The sequence below is a fragment of the Helicoverpa zea genome, chromosome 23 (genome assembly GCF_022581195.2).
Source record: "Helicoverpa zea isolate HzStark_Cry1AcR chromosome 23, ilHelZeax1.1, whole genome shotgun sequence".
Lineage (NCBI taxonomy): Eukaryota > Metazoa > Arthropoda > Insecta > Lepidoptera > Noctuidae > Helicoverpa > Helicoverpa zea.
The window spans coordinates 8,337,341-8,364,556 of NC_061474.1; the positions used below are offsets into that span (position 1 = coordinate 8,337,341).

General features: G+C 38.4%; 2 protein-coding genes and 1 long non-coding RNA gene across 3 annotated transcripts; 2 read left to right on the forward strand and 1 right to left on the reverse strand.

Moving 5' to 3' along the window:
* On the reverse strand, positions 1-15,780 carry LOC124641812. Its single transcript, XR_006985704.1, has 4 exons — positions 15,603-15,780; positions 4,137-4,230; positions 1,354-1,463; positions 1-211 (listed from the first exon to the last, which is right to left on the reverse strand). It is a non-coding gene; the product is annotated as an uncharacterized LOC124641812 (long non-coding RNA).
* LOC124641811 lies at positions 5,613-6,625 on the forward strand. Its single transcript, XM_047180033.1, has one exon. It carries the CDS (start codon positions 5,704-5,706, stop codon positions 6,529-6,531), a length of 828 nt encoding a protein of 275 aa, XP_047035989.1. The 5' UTR covers positions 5,613-5,703; the 3' UTR covers positions 6,532-6,625.
* LOC124641810 (protein TRC8 homolog) lies at positions 12,113-27,110 on the forward strand. Its single transcript, XM_047180032.1, has 2 exons — positions 12,113-12,562; positions 24,690-27,110. The coding sequence occupies exons 1-2, from the start codon at positions 12,310-12,312 to the stop codon at positions 26,447-26,449; spliced, it is 2,013 nt and encodes a 670-aa protein (XP_047035988.1). The 5' UTR covers positions 12,113-12,309; the 3' UTR covers positions 26,450-27,110.
* Positions 27,111-27,216: the final 106 nt, after the last annotated feature.

Genomic DNA, 27,216 nt, shown 5'->3' on the forward strand with positions numbered 1-27,216 from the left:
AAATTCAATGAAACCTCACACTAACGGATGGCGTCGCCAACAAAAAATGGCGAACATATTTTGGCGCGAAGTCCACGCGGGAAGTCACACCGTGAGAACTCCTTGGTCAGGTTGTGCATGCTGTGGCACACGGCCCATTGAACAGTGATGCCGAGCTGCCGGCCGATGAGGTGGTCCAGCCCACACAGGGAGATTGGTGTGATAGAACTATCTGGAAAGATTTGCAGTTTTGCTAAATGTTATATACCTCTAGGTCTAGGTAGGTAGGTGTTCTATCTGAAAAGTACGAGTCAGTTATTAAAAAATCTGAAAAGTAAGTACGTATGTATGAAAGTTCAAGGAGTCTCGTTATCTTTGTTTTTGATATCAGATATGCATTAAAATAACTTTTCGGGAGGTTTCTTCCTAAAAATGTATATACTCGTATCGTCATTAGTACCATTAGTCTAGCCTTGCCCCAACTGTGTTGGGGTCGGCTTCTAACCCAATCGGATGCATTATACCAGTGTTTTATATACCTAAAGACCAAAATTAAGAAGCTGGGCCTTTAATTTTATTTTTTTTGCACTGCTATCGCGGACTTTTACCCGTTAAAAGTTTGGGAAGCCTTTCACGTTATTTCATTGTATTTTTCTCAATACAGTAGCTATACTTTTTAGGACTTATTGTTTATTCCTCCACGTGCAACTCTGATTCTACCCTACCCTCAATTCTGGCTCCTTGTCGACCATGCGTACTTACTGCACAGATCTCTATGTTAATAGATTATGTTTATCCTGTTTAATCAACCATTTAATTGTATGCAAATTGTTTCAGCTTTTGAGTCGACAGTACTGATGAAATTCATTTGAACTAAATGAAATGAGATGATGTTCGATTCTCCCTAATGTAATCTATATTAATATTATAAAGCTGAAGAGTTTGTTTGTTTGTTTGAACGCGGTAATCTCAGAAACTACTGGTCCGATTTTAAAATTTCTTTCAGTGTTAGATAGCCCATTTATCGAGGAAGGCTATAGGCTACTTTTTATCACGGTACGGGAAGTAGTTCCCACGGGATGCGGGTGAAACTGCTGGCAGAAGCTAGTGTTAGAATACTTGATTTGTAACCTTAACATTATTGACTCTCACAAAAACTTTTGTAAAAATTTGACTCCCTTGGTCCACTTTAATTACCTCTCCTTCAAAAATTAAAATATGTATAGTAATATAGTTATTTTAACACAAAACATGCGATCGAATCTTAACTACAAAATAAAAGAGGTATTACTATTAATTATCCTTTATAACTACTATTGTAATAAGTTTAACACCTCGATAATAAATTCAAATCCATCGATCGGGCCGCCTCACCTGTCGGAAAGTCGATCGTTCGGAAACGGAAGTGTCGTATATCGTGTCCGTTCGTCCGGTAACCGGACACCGAGGATGAACTCCCTTTGACATAACGTCACACCGCTGGTCTGTGAATATTTTGTACAGGATATAGTAGATATAGACAATTAATTTATTGGATTGGAAAATGCATTCTTTCATGCCCAGTTCCTATAAACATAAACCAGTATCAAACGAATAGCTTTTTTGTACGAACCACGAGGATATTTAACCACCACAAGTCAAAAAGAAGTACTGCGTAATGCCTGCTGTTCATGGGCGTAGCCAGCTTTGGGCTCATGGTGGGGCAGCAGTCAACCTATCCCCGGGGGCCCTCCGACTTTTTGTATCTTGAGCCGTTAATCTCAAACTTGTTAATCTCTTAATATGAGATGTTTCTATTTTCAGGTACAGAAAATAAACAATCACACACAGGACACATTTTATAGTTCTATTTATGAATACTCGGTGTTTATAAATTAAAGTTTTAACTAAGTATGTGTATGAGTATTATTACTTCAAGAGAAGACGGCAAAAAATATTTAGCAAAAAACGAAAAGTTACAGATTTTATTTTGTGACTGCTTTCTCTTTACTAATTTCAGAATTTTTGGTACAGTACTACTCAAAGCTAAACGCATGTCGGCAGTTGTTTAGATAAGCAAATGCAAAGAAAGAAAAACTTGCCTGAGCAGTTTCCAAATAAGCGAGCGAAGCGAGCACGAAATTTTTATCGGACTTAAACCTAATATTACGTAAAATTTTGCCCAAACGTAGGTACTTAACTTTTAGTTTGTTGACAAATGTAAAAACAAGGGCATATAGTTTCTGAATACGCGAGCGAAGCGCGCGCGAAATTTTTATCGGACTAAAACCAAATATTACGTAAAATGTAGCCCAAACGTACTTAACTTTTTGTTTGTTGACAAATGTAAAAATAAGGGCATATAGTTTCTGAATACGCGAGCGAAGCGAGCGCGAAATTTTTATCGGACTAAAACCAAATATTACGTAAAATTTAGCCCAAACGTACTTAACTTTTTGTTTGTTGACAAATGTAAAAATAAGGGCATATAGTTTCTGAATACGCGAGCGAAGCGAGCGCGAAATTTTTGTCGGACTAAAACAAAATATTACGTAAAATTTAGCCCAAACGTACTTAACTTTTTGTTTCTTGACAAATACAAGAATAATATAGTTTCTGAATACGCGAGCGAAGCGAGCGCGAAATTTTAATTATTTTTTAAGACTCAAAACCAAAAACCACGTAAAATGTCGCCGAAATATACATTTTCATGAATGGGGGGACTAGGTACGACACACTCGATATACGTCCGTACGAAAACCCCCGCTCGCATAGATAAGTCGATAAAAATAAAGTTAGATAACGTATAGCAACGTCGCGCAGCTAAGCTTCGCGGACCACTTGGAATGCCTCCAGGGACCACCAGTGGTCTGCGGACCACCGGTTAAGAACCACTGTGCTAAACGATCGTTTTATTGTTCAGGTCGTACATGGCTGGGCAAGCATAATAGCGAGCACGGTTTTTACACTAGGATAAAATTGCATTTCCGAAATTTTGTTCACATCTACCAGTTCCATCTCTTTCAATGCATTATTTTTTGGATTAGATGGACGGCTCGGCTCGCTACGCCACATAGTAACTATTATTTTAGGGAATACGGCTCGCTTTCTACTTGCGAACTGCGCACGTTCGGGAACTCGAGCGCGCATTTTGTTTTGATCGCGCTCTTTTCAAAGTTGACATTTTTTTTGTGCAATAACTTACGGATAGTACATATGATTGTTGATGTTGTTAGTTAGAGTTAGTAAAAAAAACATTGTTTAATCAGACACCTTATAGGTCAGAGCCAGGGCCCAGGGTGGGGCAAGTGCCCCAGCTTGCCCCAGTGTGGCTACGCCCATGCTGCTGTTGGAAAATACATACAATACATAATCTCCAGTTCGCTCCTTCATTAAAATTAAAGTAAATGAAATAAATAAATGAATGAATGAATGAAGTAAATGAAATGGAGTAAACTCCTGAACAGTGACGACAACGTGACAAACCAGTATCTTTTATTACAAAATAAGAATTATGGAACATCGCTATGCTCCATTGTTACACATTATGAAATAGCAGTCATTGTTCAGCATCGGCCAATCCTTCAATTAAAAATAGTTCGACCTGCTAACGCTGAATGATATCTAAAATACTTAGTGAGTAGAAGGAAGTTCAAAGAATTTCCAGGTATCCGAATACCTAACCGCTATTTAATTTCTTAGCAGTCTGGTAAAAAGACTCGCTTCTTCAACTCTAATTTAATATGTTCCCAGATATTCCCATGACATTAATCACTCAAAAAATTCTCACAATTTACCTATTTAATTTAACACTATCTGCCAAAAAATCGCGATAAAAATCTTCCACCACGCGTATCCCATCTCCCTTTTCATACTTGATTGTTGCCCCTTGAAACGGCAAATGAAATGATCATTGATATCATGCATCAACTACTTGAGCTAACATAACAATTGACTGTAGTTTGCCACCTGTATTTGCCCTCAGGCTCAGTGGCAAGTGTGGCGGTATTGTAACCGTTTTATCTGACAGGTAACATGGTGTTTGCTTAGCGGGTAATTTTAGGGGTGCTTTGAATCATGTAGGGAGATTTGTTTGTAATGTGTTTTATTTGTTAGGTCTTCTTTTGGTTAGCGGTTTTGTTAGACTTAACAAAATAACGGAAAAAATCTATAATAACCCTTCGGCTTCATCTTGTTACTTTACACGGGCTAATTCCATTTGGCGCATGTCTGGATATCATCTCTAGTTGTATTCTCCACTTTGCTCCGCATCTGTAAAAACAAAACAAAAGCAATTACTCAAAATACCGATCAATTAACCGAGCTAAACTCAGCACGCCACATAAAATTCCATTTGCAAAAACAACAATCCCACAGACCACAATAACATGAGCAATCATCATCTGTAAAACGATACGTCTCAATCGGAAACGCAAATAAAAGATAAAACTTGTAACTCAATATGTTTTTGCGGATTCACTACCGATCCTTCGTCCATTCTTACGATTGATTTACATTTAATCGGTTGAGGGGTGCAACGCGTGCCGTGCGCGTGCCTGACAGATAAGCGGCCATTTTGCCTTTTTTCGCGCGCTTCCGAGAATGGCGGTAAAACCGCTTAGAAATGTAATTACTGTAATTTTCTGCTCTATAATCTTTTGACGAGTGCGTTTATGGATTAGATGTGTGAAAATTATATGCTATTTTAGTTTTTAAGAACTTAATATCCATTTTTTCAAAATGCATAGTCGTTGATGAGAATATGATTGATGAGCGCGAACTGGCGCGAAGGATCAACATATTCATTAGAAAAAAAGTATTTAAACCAGTTCACACGATTCTTTACTTCTACGAATATGTAGGTAGATAATGACTACCTACTATTTTTCATCCCTTGTATCCTAAGACTTCATGGCATACCTACAATTTATACAATACGCCTATCCCTTTAAACTGAATTATTTCAATAAACCTATGGGGAAAATAGGTACCGACCTATTTCCATCAAACCAATTATTACAGATGTGAAGAAGCTTTTTCCTTCTATCCAAATCGTATTTAATCAAAAGTCTACCCACATGAATGTTTTCTGAAATAAATCGTTTTCAACTCGCGTAGATATCATATAATCAAATATTTTCCTCGACTGGCAATCGTATAGAAAGCTTCGAAAGCTTCCAACAATACCACAGTACATGAACGGTATACGATCTTTTTAATTTGCCTCGCAACTGACGAAGCCATAGAGGAAACCTTGTAAGTAATATCGATTCAGCTCCACCGCTTTTCCAAACTTCACCGGTTAGCTTTCTTTTCTTTCCAAGCTTTTTATTTATTTACTTTCAAAAAGTTTTGCACGTTTTCATTAAAATAATTTCTAATTCTAAAGCAGTGTGAGGTACGCTTCGCTACACCACCCACAACATGGGATTGAAGACCGCTCGCGCCGAACGCGTTATATTTACGTTCGTGCTATCTCGCTCGCGCGCGCATCTGTCTCGTTTCTTTTAGGTACTCACAGAGTCTTATCAGAGCGTTCTTATTGGACAATCGCGCGACGCTCTCGCTTGAGCGTTAACACTACTTCGGCCCCTGTTATTTTAGACTTAAGCAAGCTCGTTCTGTATTTACAAAATATACGATACGATACGATATACTATACTCTTCTACTTTACACCATCATTGCTGTTTTATTTATCAACTTTACCTGCATTGCTGCTACATTTTGGTGACCCCGAGAGAAAAATGATGGAACACAAGCAAGAAGTTAGCGAGCCTACAGAACTCGCTGTCGTCTCCGTGCAGTCGCGTCTCCTTCCCTTCTGGCGTGAATATCCTCGCATGTGGTTCATTCAATTCGAAGCCGTCGTCGAGCCGCAGAAGACCAGTGACGAAAACAAATATCGTTACGTCCTGGGCCAACTACAACCGACCGACCTTCAACATGTCACAGACATCGTGATCAAGCCGCCAGAAACTAAGAAGTACGAGGCCATCAAACAACGCCTTCTCTCCGTGTACGAGCAGTCCGAGGTGAAAAACTTTAAGAACCTCATCAGCGGATTGGAACTTGGCAACCAAAAACCGTCTCAGTTGCTACGACGTATGCGCGAACTCGGCGGCAACATGATCACCGAAGATGGCATCAAGATTGAGTGGATGAACCACCTTCCGCCGCAAATGCGAGTTGTGCTGTCTGTGAACACAGATTCATCACTCGATATGCTCGCGGCAATGGCAGACAAGATGATGGAATATTCCGAGTCGGCAAATATCGCAGCTGTCTCTTCATCTCAACCAGATTCTGCGGCAGTAAACCAGCAAATCATGTCCGCGCAGATACAAGTTCTCTCAAAACAACTCGAGAATCTGACACTCGAGATCTCCGAACTTCGTAGCCGTGGAAGACCAAACCATCGCCGTTATCAGCGTTCCCGCTCAAGATCAAAGTCCACTGCAAGGCATCAACACGATCCCAATCGAGTATGTTACTACCACTACCGATTTGGAGATCAGGCAAGACGCTGCGTGTCACCGTGCGCTAGGCGAAATCAAAAGAAGTCGGAAAACTAGAAGAGGCACCGACCGTGGCGGACGTCGGTGTAACTACGACAAGTAACCGCCTATGTGTCTTCGATCGCAACACGAATCACCGTTTCCTCGTTGACACCGGTGCAGATATCTCCGTCCTAGCCGCCACCCCAATACATAAGAAGAAATGTTCGCCAACATCATACAAACTATACGCCGCGAACAGTTCACCAATCAATACCTACGGCGAGAAAGATCTACAAATCGACCTAGGCCTCAGAAGACGATTTCGCTGGTCATTTGTAGTCGCAGATGTCAAAACATCGATACTCGGAGCTGACTTCCTTCGCCACTTCAAACTCCTCGTCGACTTGCATCAAAAGAAGCTAATCGACAAGGTGACACAACTATCGATAAACGCCGTAGAAATCTCGTCGATGCAACAAGCCGTTTACGTACTTAGCAACAAGCAAACATATCAAGACATACTCAAGCAATATCCAGATCTACTGCGACCTATGTCCTTGAAAACGCCCGCTAAACACAACGTCGTGCATCACATCGAGACTACGGGACAACCTGTCTTCGCCCGTGCTCGCCCCCTGCCGCCCGACAAATACAAAGCGGCTAAGGACGAATTCGAACGCATGATGGAAATGGGCATATGTCAACCTTCCAAGAGCCCGTGGGCCAGCCCACTCCATGTGGTAAAGAAGAAAGATGGCAGTCTACGAGTGTGCGGCGACTACAGACGTCTAAATTCAGTCACGCTACCAGATAAATACCCGATTCCGCGCATACAAGACTTCACCTATCAACTACACAATAAGAAGATCTTTTCAAAACTCGACATGAAAATGGCCTACTACAAAATACCAATAAACAAAGAAGACGCTCAGAAAACGGCAATCATCACACCCTTCGGGTTGTTTGAATTCACCTGCATGCCGTTTGGCCTACGTAACGCTAGTCAAACTTTCCAACGATTCATGCACGAGGTTCTGCGCGGCATCGAGGGATGTTTTTCATACATCGACGATATCTTGTTGTACTCAGATAACGAACAAGAACACAAGGAATTACTGCATCGAGTTCTTGACCGCTTGAACAAATACGGCGTATCACTCAACGTAAACAAATGTGAATTTGCACAGGCGAAAATCAATTTTCTCGGCTATGAAGTAACAGCGGACGGCATAAAACCAACCGAAGAACGGATAAAAGTCATATCCAGTTATCCTCAACCGAAAACTATCATCGAGCTTCGTCGTTTCCTGGGCATGCTGAACTTCTACAGAGATTGTTTACCAAATCAAGCCGACATGCAAAGTGAACTCAACAAATATCTGCACAATGGGAAAAAGAATGACAAAACGCCTATCACGTGGACGCCGGCCGCCGAACAAGCATTTCAAAAATGCCGCCAAAGCATACTGGAATGTGCAACACTATCGCACCCTATCGCCGGCACCCCACTCTGCATCATGACGGACGCTTCTGACCACGGCATTGGAGCGGTGCTACAACAACGTGACAACGCAGCCTGGAAACCGCTAGCATTCTTTTCCAAAACATTGAGTGCTACGCAATCACGATACAGCACGTATGATCGCGAACTACTAGCGATCTACGCGGCTGTGAAACATTTTCGAAGACTCATCGAAGGCTGTGACGTCACCGTCTACACTGATCACAAACCGCTGTCCTATGCGCTCTCAAGGCCGCAAAGTAGCAGCGACACTCAGCGACGTGAGCGACAACTCCACTTTATCAGTCAATTCGTCAAGAACATCGTGTACGTAAAGGGAGAAGAAAACTCAGTCGCTGACGCCTTATCTCGTATTGACGAAATACAATGCCCGTCAAACATCGACTACGACAAGTTATCACGTGATCAAGATCAAGACGATGAGCTGAAACAATTGAAGCTGCAGCCGAATTTAAAATTCATCTCAGTTACTTTGCCTGGCACGCAACGACCAATCACGTGCGAGATGTCAACGTCCACGCTTCGCCCATACTTACCACCGGCACATCGTTTTGCTGCATTCAAAGCGCAACATGATCTCTGCCACTCTGGTATCAAGGCGACTAGGAAGCAAGTGACATCGAAGTTCTTCTGGTCATCCATGAACAAAGACGTAACAACGTGGACAAGAAACTGCGTCGGCTGTCAGCGAGCAAAAGTACATCGTCACGTCGTCACGCCGCTAGGAAGTTTCCCGCCATCTCAACGCTTCGAACACATACATATCGATATAGTCGGCCCATTTCGACTATCTTACGATTATCGATATTGTGTTACGATCATGGACAGATTTACAAAGTGGCCAGAAGCTGTACCAGTGCGCGAAATAACAGCTGAGATCGTCGCAAAAGCGCTGTATGAAAACTGGATTGCGAGATTCGGCTGCCCACTACGTATATCAACCGATCAAGGCAGGCAGTTTGAATCGTCGTTGTTCAGCGCGCTAATGAAGAAACTCGGCATTACACGCATACGTACAACTGCATACCATCCGCAGTCAAACGGTCAAATAGAGCGCTGGCATCGTACGCTAAAAGCTGCGTTAATGGCTAGAGGCGCAACTACCAACTGGAGTGACGAACTTCCCACCGTACTACTTGGCCTCCGAACAGCGCTGCGTGAAGACAACAACCTAAGTCCCGCGCTAATGACCTACGGTTCTACGCTACGTGTGCCATCGGATTTCTTCGCGCCGACTACTACAATTAACATGTCGGACGAAGATTACGTACGCTGCCTCACACAAACGATGACGTCACTCTCACCTTCGTGCACTACCGCGAGAACATCAGCCAGTCCCTTCATACATAAGGACCTCGGTACGTGCACACACGTCTTTGTGAGGAACGATACCGTTCGAGCGCCGCTGACACCACCCTACGATGGACCGTATCCTGTGCTACAGAGACACGAAAAATTCTTCAAGATACAGCTACCGAATCGAGAGACAATTGTATCGCTGGATAGACTGAAACCGGCATACATCTGCAACGAAAATGATTCGCCAAACACTACGTGTCCTACGAGTACACCGAGCATCGTGGATCCTGTACCTTCACAGCAACCCTACGTCACCAGGACCGGCAGAGTATGCAAGCCAAACGTACGCTTCGCTAAGGGGGGGGTACTGTGAGGTACGCTTCGCTACACCACCCACAACATGGGATTGAAGACCGCTCGCGCCGAACGCGTTATATTTACGTTCGTGCTATCTCGCTCGCGCGCGCATCTGTCTCGTTTCTTTTAGGTACTCACAGAGTCTTATCAGAGCGTTCTTATTGGACAATCGCGCGACGCTCTCGCTTGAGCGTTAACACTACTTCGGCCCCTGTTATTTTAGACTTAAGCAAGCTCGTTCTGTATTTACAAAATATACGATACGATACGATATACTATACTCTTCTACTTTACACCATCATTGCTGTTTTATTTATCAACTTTACCTGCATTGCTGCTACAGCAGTTTGTTTATGGTAAGAGAAATGAAGTTTTATAAATTGAGTCGCCAGTATTACGTCATCGGAATCAGGAATTTTGTAGCGGTGGTTGCCTGAATTCATTATTCTAGCTTCTACCATCTACCCCAGATTTTTCTAATATGCATTCTTGTGCGTCTAACGTTGTTACGCACATAGTGCGTAGGTACACTGAGAGTTTGCTGTAGGTCTAGGTTTATTCCTCTTCTAGACAGAGTGATCGTGGTCATTGTGGTGGTCAATATTTAACTTTTTTGTAAATCTTGGCATATATAGTTCGCTACAGGACGTCTCGCTATCTCTTACTGTTAGAAGACATTCTGGAGTATTAATTTACATTATGCAAATAATACGAAATAAGGATTTATTTAGCTCGTGGAACCACAGTACCTAAACGTTTACTTATTGACACAATTTTTACTTTCTGAATCACTGCTCCCCTATTTTTAGAAGATAATCAAACAAAACAATCATAAAATTCTAGACTTATCAGCTTCAGATATTGGAACTGATAGACTAATCTTATAAGTAAATATCAGCCTATTTCCTATTTTTAAAAATCTAGGGCACTGACTGGTATGGAAAAAATACCGGCCAAATGCGAATATCTATTTTTGTTATTTAGTCAGTAGTTCCTACCGTTCCTACCTAACAGAATAGCTATAAAGTATGACGGTGGTGTTGAGGATAGCGAAATTGGCGTGTAACGTGCCATCCGAAACACAGTCATTGGTGCCCAAGATGTACTTAGACAGTACAAATAAACTTAGAAAAGTTGCATTAGTACTTGCCTGACCTGGACTCGACCCCATACTTGAGAGGTTGGCTCTTTAACCACTAGGCCACCACGACTTTTTTCCATATATAATTGTATAAAAAAACTCATGGACGTATATAAGGGGGTTAGGTCCAGGGGGGTCCGGACACCCCCATATTCATCACGTCCAGCAGAAAAAAATATACGTAGTACCAGTAGTACGTAGTAGTATAAATATGTACTCCTCTTATGTTCTCTCTTATGAACTCCTTTATGTACTCCTGTTATGAAGTCTCTTATGTACCTCCTATTATCCTCTATTATTTTTATGAACCTTAGGAACTACTCTTTTGTACTCTCTTATTATACTCCTCTTACGTACTCTCTTATGTACTCATCTTATGTACTCTCTTATATTCTCCCTTTTATACTCTCTTATGTTCTCCCTTTTATTCTCTCATATGTACTCTCTCATATACTCTCTTATGTACTCTCTTATGCACTGTCTTATGTACTCTCTTATGTAGCAAATGATAACAGTAAACCTAAATACCTACATATAATATGTGTGATCGAGCAACCCCCGGAACAAAGAGTCCAGTTCCTTATTGAGGACTCGATCTGATGGTCCGACCTTGTTATGGTCATAGCTAAAAAAAGCATAAAACCACCATTAGTAACTATTTCGTAATCTGTGCCATTAGGCCCTAAAACTACGGTTTTTTCTGTTTATGTTACGACATCAATCAGGACTAAAAGAACCTCATGTACTAAGTGGACGTGCGCGACTACCTATGCGTCTGTCTGTCGGTCGAAAAGAAACAGGCCTCGATATAGAGTAGTGTTGCACGCCTCTCTTAGTGGCATCTGACGCGCCAAAATATGCGGGGATGTGCAAGAATGCTGTGATAATACCCGTGCCCTCAATGAAAGATAGTAGAAGGAAACACGAGGTGGTTTTTTTACCGGTAAGAGTCCCACAAATAAATAGACCAGGTGAAGGACAGTCCACTAGTAGGTATAAGTACTCTCCTGTCAAAAAAAATGTGAATTTAAGTATCAGTCATAAATCACAAGTTCAACGACCCAATAAACCAAAATATCAGAAGTTTATAACAGGATATCTAAACGCCCGCATTATCAGTAAAGCTATACGCACCTCAATGGGTTCAATAAATGCGGCGCTATCATTTTAACGTGTTTAGTTTTTTTTCTTCATATTATGCGTAATTAAGGTCGCGCATTGTAAATCCGTAATTTATTTTTTGTTTTGCGATCAGTTTCAAGTTTTTATATCAGTTAGTAGAAAGGTCGCACTACGTGTGCTGGCAACCTCACTAGTCTGGCAACATCTAAATTTGTAATGTCAAATTTTTATTGTCGCAAAAATTTCAGTCATTATTTTCGCATTATTATTGGTGACATCAAATAAGTTTATAAAGGTACAAAATAAATCAATCAAAAACATCCCGTGAAAGTTTACAGTGTAAGCCCGTTGTTTTGGCTGTGAGTGCTAAATTATCAGTGTTAACGTGTGCAAAGGTCTGCATAAATGAATAATGTCGTTGAGGTCGAAGGCCCTGGCACTAGTGGAGGTGCTGCTGCGGGTGCCGCCACTGTTTGTGGTGGATGAGTTCCTCAAGATCAGCCTGGGGCTGCCGGTGTCCTCGGGCGAGGAGGGCTCCGTGCTCAGCAACATCACAGTGGACGGAGTGGCGGTCGACATCTCCGATCCAGATGTCAATTACTACGACGCGAATTTCTACAACGCGTTCTTCTTCACGATCGTCAAATTCCTCGTGTGCTGTTTAGGTAAGTGACGTTTTATTTGCGAGCACTGGCGTTGCAACATTCAGCCTTTAAAATAGTTTCGAAACTTGAGGTTCCCTTTCGAAATTGTTGTGTTTATTCTGTCGTGGCAATGTGTACAGAATGTGGTGTATTTTGTTAATTTTGTACTGTTAAACTTGTTACAAGGTTGGACTTGGATCTTGAAGGTTCCTAAATCCTTTGTCATACAAAAAAATACCACACCACAAGCCCTTTATGCAGTGTTCTCTGATCTCCCCTGATAACCTGAATTAAACTCTACCTCAAAATAGAATCAGAAATCAAGAAAATAATGAAGTTCCCACCGTTGAACAGACTTTTTATATTTACCTTCATACTTGCTACAGTTACTGATAATATCACTGATAAAACTTAAGGTTAAAAACAACATGTATTTCAAATATTATCAAAATAAAAAGAAATTGGTTTGAATTGTTTACTTACAAAAATAAGCTTGAAGTAAGTTATTGTAATTATCACAAAATATATGCAGTGAATGTGAACGCAGTTATGAAAAACGTTCACTACATAACCCATCTATGAGATATTAATCAAAACACTTAAGAATTAATTGCTGCTGCACTTAAATGCGGTAACCCACCAAAATTCTTATATAACGCTATTATTTCCAATAATTACCTGGAATACGTAATCTCCGCTTTCAATTTTTCAGTATGAAAACGTGTTGAAAAATGTCTATTATTCAATTCATAGGTATGTACGTTAAACATAGTTTAGCTGATTAGCATACAATGCGGACCAAACACTCAATACCAAGTGTTGAAGCATAGAAATACATAAATATACATCGTAATTAAGTAATTGCAAGATATTTTGTTTTAGTGTTAAATTAGGCCTTGTGAAGTTGGGGAAATATCCTATTCTAAAATTACTTACAGCCAGTTTCTTCATCAAAAGTTAAAGCCAAAGTAAAAGTCAAAGTAATGTCTGAAGTAAAAGTAATGGTCAAATTCAATTTTTCTATTAGTTTTGCTGTCACTTTAGCCTTGAAAAAACGTATTTGACCTTTACTTTTACTTTAGACATTACTTTAACTTTAACTTTTGATGAAGAAACTGGCGGTTAGAGTTAAACCTTTTGAGCACAGCAATTTAAAAATGAAACTACCATTGATTGAAACTTCTGCCAGGAATCGCCCATGGAACTATATATCAAACGATATACATGGAACTATGTATACAAATTTATATATTAAACAATGTTTAAGGTTTTTCTAACCTATAGACAGACATGTGTTGCTGGGGAGTTTGTTGCGCCACTTCTTCCCAGCAAAAACACATAGGAAGTGGTGGCTGTCTTTTGTAAATTCCTTACATTCATAAAATGCTGTCTTGCAGCCAAGTTTGAATAAATGATATTTGATTTAATACCCACCTGGTTAAAAGAATACTCCATGTATCCCAAAGTTTAGTGTTTGGTTTTATTAATAGGACCAATCGCTCCTGAGCTTAGGTGTTCAGGCAATGTCTTCACTCTCCAGCTTTAAGACATCCATATAAATGATATAATTTCATGAAACTTCAAACCAATATAAACATTCACATTGTATAACATTCATATTGTATAAAACATTGTTTTAGCCTCAGCCTAAGGTGCAAAAAAAAAACAAAAGAAACCAATTTAATCTGCATTTCATACAATACTAACCTCATTCCCATAGAGATACACAGGCTATAAACATAATTTATATTTTTATCTCACACTTGCTAGACCTTTCTTTTCTATGTATGAGTTGCCGTCTAATCATCAGACTTTCCATAATCTATGACATAGACCTGATGACAATGAGAACATTTGAGATCCTTCTTTTGGGAAGTATATCAATAATAATATACATAATATTTCAGGTGTTACATCAGCCTCAGATATCAGCAATACTTTATGACTGATAAAACAGGAATGCCCTATTTAAATAAACAAGAAACAATTTGTTATGAGAGAATGCTGAGCTGGTAACTTTGATGTTAATTATATTGAGGGTTATGGCATAAAACTGCTATCTATATAAGCAAGATGAATTATATCTTTTTAAAGGAACCAGGCATAAATAAATACTTAAAACCTTTATATTTTGTACCTCGCCTGTCTTTATCTATACTAATATTATAAAGCTGAAAAGTTTGTTTGTTTGTTTGTTTGTTTGAACGCGCTAATCTCAGGAACTACTGGTCCGATTTGAACAATTCTTTCGGTGTTAGATAGCCCATTTATCGAGGAAGGCAATAGGCTTTTTATCTGGGTTTGTGCAGAGGTTCCCACGGGATGCGGGTGAAACCGCTGGCAGAAGCTAGTAATCAATATGAACCAAATTAAACTTTGTTTTAAAATACCTAAGTCACAGAAATAAAAAGTCCACTAATCACGTATAAAAACCTGTTCAATATTCTTAGTAATCTCAAAACTTGTGGCACCATAAACATAATAAATAACATACAAACTTTAATTTTGAATGATGATTCATCATGCAGGCCGAAAAAGAGTCAGATTTTTGTATACACTGCATGTTACTTTCAAATACAAAATGTAATTTTCATGCATTACTCAAATGCCAAGGGTAACTTAAATTAATATCTTAAAATACTTTCAAATTTTTACACAAAATAATAATAAAAATTATTACTTTTCATGCAATAGCAAGACTAGACTTATTTATTGAAGGATATAAATACATATATCTAGCTGTTTCTCGTGATTTCACCTGTGTCCCAAAGGAACTTGTTCCCGTACAAAACATAGCCTCGTTACTCAAGGATAATGTAGCTTTCCAACGGCCAATAAAAATGTTCAAGTCCTTTCAGTAGGTTCGGTTGGAGCCCTTAGTATACAAACATATAAAAATGTTTCCTCTTTATTAGTATAGATTTAGATCCAAGAAAAGTGAGGTGCATTTCATGACTCAACGATCAACCCAAACAGTTCAATATACTGTTTAATTTTACAATGTTAATTCAAAGAAACCGCGCCGATTACCGCTCGTATCCTGAAATATCGCGATACTTACAATTTGACCGGCGTTCCCGTTAATTTGAACTTCCCTCCACTGTTCCGGCGACTGTCTGTTGGCTGTTAAATAATAGGTTTATGAACTTACTAGACGTAACAGCTATTGTTAAGGTCTAGAAGTTACGAGATGTCAGCAGAACATGTAGTTTTGGAGAGGTAAAATTCTGAAAGCGGATAATAATGACTTCGTATTGGTCAACACTAAAGCTTAGATTCACCACGTCATAGAAGGGGATGGTTTAGAAAAGGATGGATGGATCGTGTGAAAGAGAATATGGCAGGAAAGTTTATTTGTGAGATGACATCAGACAGATCACAGAAGTACGGAAGTGAAAGATATGCTGCACAGACTATAAATAAAAATTGGGATAAGGGAAAGAGGAATGAGATTATGCCAACATTTTGACTAACTTGTGGTTCAGTGATCGTAAACAACGAGTTCTGTCAAAGTTTGTTGGGATTCCCCATGATAATTTTCATAGTATTTGAGTGGACTTTGGAACAAAAATATTTTAGCACAATTTACACAACGTATATAAGAGACGTATAGTAAATTAATTTTATATGCGAATGGGATTTTATCAATAAGACATTTTTGAATGTGTATAGGACATTGGTCTAGATTAGTCTCAGAGCCATGGTACATAAACACTAACGGCTAAATCATGGTGTATTAGAGCCACACCCTAGCGCGCCTTCTTCTGTAGAAGGCGCGCTAGGGTGTGGTTATGTGATGTTATTGCTATAACCAGCTACACTCGCTTTCCTGCTACGCATCCCACGTGATGGGGACGTCTGCTTCCTTGATTTTTCTTCTCTACTTGGCCCTATCTTCGACGTCGCTCTTGGACACCTGGCACTCCTTCATATCCTTCATCTATATCATGCCATGGTCTGATACTAAAGTGTTTGATGAACAATGAAGTATTTTGTCAAATACCGTCCCCGGTTGCACTAAAATTATTTTGTATAATTTATTAATACATTTTTAGCTCAATTTGTATTGTATAACATTCTCAGGACTAGATAGAAAACTGTATGAAATATGTAATTAATTTTATTTTCTTTTAAAAAGAGTGTCCATGGAGTTTCTTGCCGGTTCTTCTCCATGAGACCAACTCTTTGGAACCGTGCATCTAACTTTGACGTTTCGAAAGAGCTTTTATAGGCCTATTTGAAATAAAAAATTTTGAGTTTGAGAGTTTGAGTTTGGTTTTCGAAGACACGACTGCAGTTTCTTGTGAAAGATTAAGCGGTATAATAGCATGCAAGTAAGAGGAAAACATAAGGTACAATTAGGTTCAATAACCCGGTCCTCACGTTTTTTCTTTCATATGTAAGTAAGTGCAAAGAACTTGTTGACATCGTCGCCGAAATGTGGAGTGCATTTAATGGTTTTATTAGATTTAATGGCAGTTCTTTAAGTAACTGATTGTATTAATATTCTGCGAATGTATAAATAATTAATCCATTATCAGCATGTTTCTAATTCGTCTTTAAAGTCATATTAACTCTTATTCGAGGTGAGGTAAATAACCAGTTAAGTCAATATTTGCAAAACCAAGATTTTAGCTTGTAGCGGTAATCTATAGTTTTAACAAAGTACCCGGATACTATAGAAACACAATTACAATGATTGGACCCTTGCTCTATCACATTTCATTTGGGCACATTTGTTTGGTTTAACGTGCTAATATCAGTAACAACTAAGCACTGCTATACCTCTTAATAAGCAAGGATAGCCCCGTGATTCTTTGAATTGGGCTTATGTTAGGCCTGGATGAGTCAAGGAGTTCCCTCTAATTGTAATTGTGCCACACTCGTCCTACTTCTTTTTTGTTTTGACTGTTTCCGCGAAATTACGAGAAACGTAATCAGCAGCAGTAAAATCTCTTTTCGGAGAACCTGTTTAGAAATATGAACTCTTTAATTTTTGGCACAAAAATATTTCGAAAATAAAATTAATTCAAGCGCGTGCGTCAATCACTTGATGCGTTCATGTTTATTTATTCTCAACCCTATTTCAAACTATATAATGCGAATGTTTGTCTATCATCATTTCTGTGTTTTGTCTTACCATGCACTTTATAGGTTAATTTGATTTTGATATGAACGATGACATTGCAAGGCCATTATCTACACGTAAACTATTACACGTCGACAAAGATTATCATAAAAAGTAACAAGTCATCGTGAACAATAAATAAAGTAAGAAACCAGATTGTGCAAGTTTTGAGGCTAAAAATAAGGGGAGTTTATAGGGTCATTTTAATCAACACTAATATATAAATGAAATATTTTGACTAAGGCAGCGAGTGATATTTCAATGGTTGCGATTCCCTTATGTTCATCACGTTTAAAACATCTCCAAAACCCAAAAATCGCCAAAGAAATATAAACCGGCTGAACTCATCTGTCTAGCCTTTTCCCAGCTATGTTTGTTGGGATCAGCTTCAGTCTAACCGGATGCAGCTAAGTACTGGTGGTTTTAAAACGTTTAGACCTGAATATTACAAAATTATCAATATCAGACTCAATAGTAATTTTTGACCCACTTCAAAAGACCTGCTAAATCAACAAATGACGGTAGCTCTTTTCAACATTTTTTCTTTAAAAATCTTGACTTCGAATTTATTCACTTTGAACTATGTACCTACTGTAAATCTTAATAGATTTTAACGTTTTATATCGATCGAGGTTATCTATGTACCTACTTAAAAGTTTGGCCGTGGTGGTTAGTAGACTAAGCCGAGGTCTGTAAGGTCATTGTCTTCATAGACTATTTTTTATCTAGCTAAGCAGACATTCTGAGATACGTATATTGCCTAAACTAGACCGTCTATAAAGATCTTTGATTTAGTTCAAAATAGTAGTCGGAGAAAGTGATATATTAAAAAGAACACTGGATGTAAGTTAGAAATCCACTGTTAAACTTTAAGCGACATAAAACATAGAAGTCTATCTTAAATCTAAACGGCTATCAATGAGCCACAGCAAGGTCACAATTTCCTTCCAAATTACTTTAATTTTGACATTTCGAAACTCATGTTTTTTTATTATGCAGTATGTTAAGGAAAACGTCTAATAATAACCTTAATTTTATCTTTAAATCGGTAAAATAATTTTGAAATTTCATGCTCATGTGCAGTCTCAAAATCCAATATATCTACCGAATAAGTAATGAATTTGTAACACCGAACATCACGATTATAGGATCGATTTATTAATCCGGATTTGTTAGGCCAAAGAGCAGTAGTTAAAACTAACCTAAACTTTGACGTAAGGGAAGAAACTTGATTTATTTTTGGAACCATTGTTTAAAGCTAAGCGTCCACTTGTCGGTATCGTACGCAACGGACGTATCGCACGCAACGGATTGTAGTATTATTTATATAGAAACTCAAACAAGTGCGTCCACCTGTCCGCATCGTACGCATCGCACATCTTGTTTGAGTTTCTATATAAATAATACTACGATCCGTTGCGTGCGTTGCGTCCGTAGCATACGATACCGACAAGTGGACGCTTAGCTTATAACAATCTCCTAAATCTTAACAATGGACCGATTAATGAATAATATAATCAAATGTATTAACGTCAAGTACCTAAAAACTTACAAAGACGAGCCCTTAAATACTCTTCCGTCGTCATAAATATTTATGCATAAAATCTGCCCCATTTGCAATCATACCAAAACTGCAACGCACCCTCTCCTATGACGTGTAAACCTGCATACCCATAGTCAAACTAAAACCACTATAAACTCAAACCGGCTTCGTTTCCACATCCCATACAACGAAGGGTCTAGGTATTTTGGCTCCAGCCACGCAGACATGCGGTATATACGTGTACTTTGTAGATAGGTTGAAAGCTATCGATCGTCTGGAAGCGTGGCTAGACAAAGATGTGACGTCACTAAGTACCCGTGTATTGATTGACTCTCGTCTGAATTACTGGCAAATTCCCGTCGATAAATAATTGTACGTTGATGATATTATGTTCTGGTGGATTAGTAGTTAAAGAAAATTGTCTCTTAAATACGAGTGGGATTTGATTACAGGCAACGAAGGTATGGACGTTGAGTTCGTTTGATCTACACGCCTGATAAAGCTGCGGATAATCTAATCAACTTATTCGAAATTAGGTATATCGCAATCATAACTGTGTCAAAGAAAATGGCCGTTGCTTCAATCTAAAGACCCAATAGTATATGAATATTACGAAATTGCAACAAAGTCACGAAAACCGACAGTAAATAATGGCGCCCAGTCTGGGACTCGGTTCTTAGGGTGTGTCTGGACTAAGTTGTATTTTTTGTCTGTTGCGCATCTTACGCGAATATACCAATTCGATTATACATTTTGCCCATTTTTTTGTATTTTAAAACCCAATTAACATTATCATTGACAAAAGGTTAATGCAGTTATGTAACACGTGAGAAACAAAAAATAACATCGTTAACATTTTTTATATCTATCTTCACCAATAGTTTCTATTTATATCTTATCAACTAAATACCGTAGGTTTTTGTACTTGTAACTTGATTTATTTATAAACTCAGCATGTTGAACGACCTTAACTACTATGTATTATCAAATTATGTTAATGACTGCCTGTCACGTTTTCGAGGTTAAACCACTGAACCGATTTTGATAGTTTTTAGTAAAGAATTAAATGTGACCTCAAAAAAGATTTACTTACAACTGTTTTAAAAGATTTGCGTCCATCTTTGACATTATTAATATTAATGTCTGTCATGAGAGTCGAGTTTTTAATTACATAGCTCGTCATACGTCCTATATTTAAATGGTACTCAATAAAGTTTTGTTCTGGCAAACGACGTAGGTCATGGATGTAACCGAATATGAGCCGAATATTCTACGCAGGCTCAAACATTACATATTATGTGTCCAATTCATATTTCAAATCATCCATATATAAAACAACTGTCAATTTGTACTCGGTTTGCAATTTTGAAGACTTATTTTAGTCCCTTTCGTCGTTTTTGCAGTACCCCAATCATAGGAACGATGTAAAATCCCTACTAATATTATAAATGCGTAAGTACTCTGTCTGTCTGTCTGTCTGTTATGCTTTTACTTCTAAGCCACAGAACTGATTTTAATAAAATTTGGTACAGAGATAGAGTTGACCATGAGAAAGAATATAGGATAGTTTTTATCCCGGACTTTTGAAGAGTTCTCTTGGAAACGCGATATAACCTAACTCTACGCGGGCGGAAGCTAGTATGTTATAAACTGTTGCTACATTTTACTTGTCAGTCGTTCCTATAATCATTGCCTATACATTGTCTATATAATACACTATGTATGGAACGATATATTCTGTCTGTACGGCGTACTTTTTAGTGAACCACAGTATTGTTTTAAAACAATAGAATTACTAACGCCTACGCAGCCATTAAAAAAACATCACAAGTATACAAGTACTTTGTTCGGGTATGTTAAGCCCTTTTGACATTTACCGGTATACAAAGATAATATGTAATTGCATCGTGACTTTTAAATATCAAGAGTTTTGGCTAGTCGTTATTTGAGTATGAACTTATACAAATAATGTTTGTATTTCACATTGCACTTGGCCTAATGGGAAAGATCAATGACCGCGATGCGCAAGAGTATTGAAACGATTTAAGATTAGTAAGAGCACATCACGTACATTGTTCGGTTAATAATAGTCTGAGAAATATTTTTTTTTTGGATTACTTTGCCTGAACAGACAGCAAGTTCGTTCAAATATAACAAGAACTCATTCCTAAACTATTCATAACAAAACAAATAAATAGTCAAAAGTCAATAGTACATTTAATTTCATTTTTTGCTAACCATTTATTTCCAAATATACCATCCACTTATTTTCGTAATCAATAAACAATTAAAGCTATCTTATATTTAGAATTTAATATCATAATATTCTCTTCGATTCATGATAATTAGTGCAAAAACGTAAAACGTTACAATGAATAATTATAATAGATAATAATCAACTTTGTACCAAAATGTACAAAAAACGTTGTTTTGCCTCAACTTGTTGCTAAGTGCTCAATAAAGTGGTTTTTCTGTAAATATTAGTTTGTTATGAAGAGCTCAAAGTAACGGGGCATCTTACAACATGTGAATTACGGTACATACTTTTTGCGTCTAACTGTTTAACTGATTTAAACTTTGTTAAAACATCATGAAATATATCAAATCTATACTAATATTATAAAGCTGAAGAGTTTGTTTGTTTGTTTGAAAGCGCTAATCTCAGGAACTACTGGTCCGATTTGAACAATTCTTTCGGTGTTAGATAGCCCATTTATCAAGGAAGGCTGTAGGTTTAGGCTTTATCCGGGTTCGTGCAGAGGTTCCCACGGGATGCGGATGAAACCGCTGGCAGAAGCTAGTTAAAAATATAACCAGCTGATTTCCACTGTTTTACCTGCGTCCTTGACTTTCAGAAGGAACTACTTCTTGCGCCCGAATTAATAGCCTGTCCGAATTTAAACCGTCTCCAAGGTTCCATCTATCTGGCTGCGAGTTTCTCAAAAGTGGAACCCAGAAAGGCTCCAGAACAAACAGGCGGATTTTAGCCATTAACAGTCTGTAACTTCTGCTTTACCACGTTGCAGAAATGATATTCTCTCGAATGTGAAGACGATATTAAGTTTCATTGAAATCGCATTTACCAGTGAAGATTCATAAACTAAAGAGAGAATGATGGCTAGATAAAAGTTTATTGTCTGTGGTAATGGGTGATGTTTTCGCTTCCGGTTCCAAAGTGTGCCAAACGAGTTTTTTTTTACCCGAGCCCAAGATAGAAGGCTCTGACTGACACCAAAATCAGACCAATGACTTTAAAGCGTTACATCTTGACTCAATAAAAAATATTTTGGCATTTCTATGTGATTTATATTCCTAAAATCTATTTCTGACGTCATCTATAATTTGAACCGAACTGGCTTTCGATTCTGCTATATGGTTCCAATGTCCAACTACCTCAAAAGTTTAACAGTATAATGTCATAGTTATTATTCTGTTCCTTCATTGGACTTTGTACCATATAGCCTATCATTAGATTTCACACATCAATACTGTTAAACCATGACTATCTGTGCACTGAATTCTGAATCATACTTTTCAGTCTAGAATAGGCATGATGACAGTAATCAAAAATCATTAAAATAATATATTTATTAAATTAAACTTGAAGCTTGGAATATAAAACGCGCATTGTTTTCTTTATTAATAATGTGATTAATATGTATTTTTATAAAATAAAATTACGAAATAAGGCAATCCGCCATGATATCTTGAACACCAATCAGAGCTCGTGACGTCATCTCTGAAAACAACTCGCGCGAAAGCGCGAGAACGTCACATTTCGTTATTGTGAACTTCCACTGCGATCTTTGTTTTTAATTAATTAATTGTTTATAACACGAGTTATGGAGCCCGGATTTATCAAGGCAAACAGCGCTAATTTGCCTAGAATTGATATCATAATGCTGGGAAAGTTTTTGGCATCAAATAAAGATTTTTGTTCAGCTGAATTTAGAAATGTTAAAACTTCCATGTAAGTATACTAGTTTAATTAAAAAACAATGAGAGATGAAACCTAACCTCGAAATAATTATTTACATTATAAACTATGCTAGAATCTAGAGAACTATGTAATAACTTACATCAAAGTGATCTTCACAAAAATAAAGTTGTACCCTGGGCAATATTGCTTTTGAATCTCGCTTTGCAAGTTTAAGCCACTTGTTTCGTATTTTTTTATTGTGAGGAACGTACACAAATAACTTATCAGGAGTTGTTTTGGATGTGTTCTTACACTGGGGGACCCCACAACACCTATGCCCTTTCGAATTCATATTTAATAACACAAAAAACTTAATTATTGCACGAGCGTTGTTTACTTGCGTCTTGTAATTTCAGTCGTGACGTCACAAGTGACGACATGACACTGACAAGCGTTTTCGCGCCGGATTCAAAGTGGACAGAGAAAAATGCAATTATTTGATAAAAAAACTTCGCATTTTCTTCAAATTAATAATTTTTCATATAAAATAGACGTATACCTACATCATACAAAGGAATTTAAAAATTTGTCATCATGCCTATTCTACTTGTACTTTCTAGACATCTATATGAGTCATCAATATAAACAATTAAAACCGGATTTACCTTCTTCTGTTTACATATGAAACACAAAAGAGATAAAAGAGGTCTACGATAACTGTTTCTTGTCAGATAACATTAATTATGACTGCTCAGTCATGTCATAAAGAAAGTCATACTTCGCTTGACTGAATTAATATTTTTCCTCATACTTCCTTCTTCCTCAACCAATTAAGAAACAAATTTAGGCAATTTCAATGTAAAATAAATCTTATTATAGAATCTAAAATCAGGAAATTAGTTCTTTGCTTGCCAAAACTTCTCGAAAATTCGATAACAAGGATTTCTACCCATGAACTAGTTACGCACTCAAAGCAAATCAATTGAATTATAAAAACTTATAATCTAATCATTCGGAACTAGTTTTAAACGTTAGAAAAAAAATACGGTTCCGCACTAACCTTGACCGACGTTTACAATGAATTTTGAACATCAAGTTATGAAACTCTAAAGTATGTCACTGCCAGACTACATTGAGATGTAATTTAAAACATTCTACTACTTTTAATGCCATTCTAATACATAACATTATTTAACTTAATTCAATGCATCTTGGATAGATAACAGATTTCCATATGCATTGTACGCAGCCTGCCTGCCCCGATGTGCATGATTTTTCTTAAGGAAAGTCTCTGTATCTTTAGATACAGTCTAAACCTTGGGAAAACCTTGGCAAAAACCCATTTAATGTATAAAGCAATTAATTAAATACCTTGATTAGATATCTTATGAGTTTGTAAAGTATCTGAATCATTGTTATTATTCAACTTTAAAGCAATAACAATAAAGTGCATTAATTAGCTATCCATAACATAACAACGACCAATATGAATCCAGTTAACATATCCCAGAAAACATTAATATTCAAGTTCTGATTCGTTTATTTTGTTCTGTTCCAGGATGCATGTCAGCACTCTGCATATTCGTTCTGTACACGAAACATCTAATCATCGTGTACCTCTACCTGACGTCCGTCGGCCTAGTCTTCGTGTCCTACTGGACCAATGTGTCGGCCATCAAGCAGGTGCAGGCCTTAACGCTAGTCGAAAACTCACCTCACCATTCCACCAGCATCTTAGAAGACATTTTAAACTTAAACATTAAAAATCTCATTGACGTCGATGGACCAGGCATTCTGGTCATACAAAATTACGCCATACAGTTCCTGTTGGCTGTCATATTCAAGTACGTGCACCTCGGGCCGCGGTACTCGACCATACAGAAGCTTCTGCCGATCAGCTTTATGGCGCCCTCGTTCCTGGCGATGCTCCCAGTTCCTCCAAACCTTTTGCACCACTCGCCAGTGTTCTCAGCACTGTTACCACTGTTGTTGGTGAAGTACGTGCTGTGGTCGTCGGCATATAATGTGATACAAGTGGTGTACGCCGGCTACCAGCACGGACGGCTGTTCGTCAGTAACTACGGACTGTCAGCACTCGTAGAGACGGAGTGGATGCGTTTGAATGTTCCGTGCGTTTTGCGAGTGTTCTGGGTTCTGCGCGTCGCTGAACACGCGTTGATGCTCCTTGTGGACAACTATGATGAAGAAGCCGAAGAAGGCCTGAAAGTGTCCACTTTACTAGCAGTACAATCTCTCGCTTCCATGACAAAGTCGCTGCTAGTAACTGGCTGCGAAACTATCACTGCCGTGCTCGGCATGACTTCTGTGATCTCATTCTTTTGCCACTACATCGGTAACTTCTTCCAATGGATTTTGTTAACGGACGAGGAAGAAGACAAAAGTATAGGAACGGTGTCAGCAATACTATTCTATATATTAGCTTTACAGACAGGCCTAACATCATTGAATCCTGAGAAGAGGTTTATACGCCTTTGCAGGAACTTCTGTTTGCTGTTCACTGCTCTGTTGCACTTTTTGCACAACATTGTGAATCCTATGCTGATGTCTCTGAGCGCATCGCACAATCCAAGTACACACCGGCACATCAGAGCTCTGGGAGTATGCGCGTTCCTCATAATGTTCCCGATCTCTTTGCTCGTATATTTGTGGTCCCAACATACTATTTCCACGTGGCTATTGGCTGTGAGCGCGTTCAGCATAGAGGTGATAGTAAAAGTCATTGTCAGTCTCATGATCTACTCCCTATTCCTAATCGATGCCTACCGAAGTACATTTTGGGAGCAACTTGACGACTATGTGTATTACATTCGAGCATTCGGGAACACTATAGAGTTCTGTTTCGGGATATTTTTGTTCTTCAACGGCGCGTGGATCTTATTGTTCGAGTCCGGGGGAGCTATTCGTGCGGTCATGATGTGCATTCACGCCTACTTCAACATATGGTGCGAGGCGCGAGCCGGCTGGTCCGTGTTCATGAAGCGACGAACCGCTGTCAACAAGATCAATTCGTTACGCGAGGCTTCCCCCGACCAGTTGAACAGACTCGACGACGTATGTGCGATATGCTACCAAGAAATGCACTCGGCAAAGATTACCCGCTGCAACCACTACTTCCACGGTGTTTGCTTACGGAAGTGGCTGTACGTACAAGACAGGTGTCCACTGTGTCACGACATACTGTACAAGATTGAGGCAGACGGCAACAAAGACAATGAGGGTAATGAGGACAACACCAACAATCAGAACCTGTTGCTCGAGGAGGATCCAGAGCTGCTACTGGGCGAGGGCGTCAGATGACTCGCTCGAGACTAGGCCACGAGAACGCGTACCACTTAGGTTACAACTCACTATCAGTTTGCGAACCGACTTATTTGAGTGGTATATTTTTTCGATTTGTATAGTAAGTTATTGTTTTTTTTTTTATATATTATAAATCAGATCGATATACCTGTGATTTAAGGTTTAAATTTTGTCTTGTGATGCATGGTTTTTTCTCAATATGCTGCGTGAGTTACTTAGTATAAGCTTAGTGGATACTCGATGCTTAATTTTGTCGACGTCTCCTGTCATGTACACGTTCCAGACTTTAAAATTGCAAGTACTCGATAAAAATTCTAATATTGGAAATATTTATTGATGGTATTAGAGGAAAAAAAAATACGAAGCTATTTGTAAATAGTTAAGGTATTTAGAAATAGCTTATATGATATTTGGAGGTAACTTAAATGAAAAAATATAAAAATAGTAATTTTCTCCCATAATAAACTGTAAATAAACTATTATTTTAGTAGTAAGTGTGTTTTTTCTATTTGTACAACGTACATACATATTTAATGAATTGATGATATTATGGATATCATTCGGTGTGAATGAGCTACACAGTTTAGTATGTAATTTGTTTGTCTATGGAATTAAGGAAGACTCCGATTCTGCATTAAATGTCGATGATTGTGTGAAATCTGTTTTGTTTCACGTCATCCTTCTGGCAGTGCTGCCAGGCTCCTAAGACAATTCTAGATCCTATATGCGTCCTCTTCCTACCCAATTCATTTTCCCACTTTTGC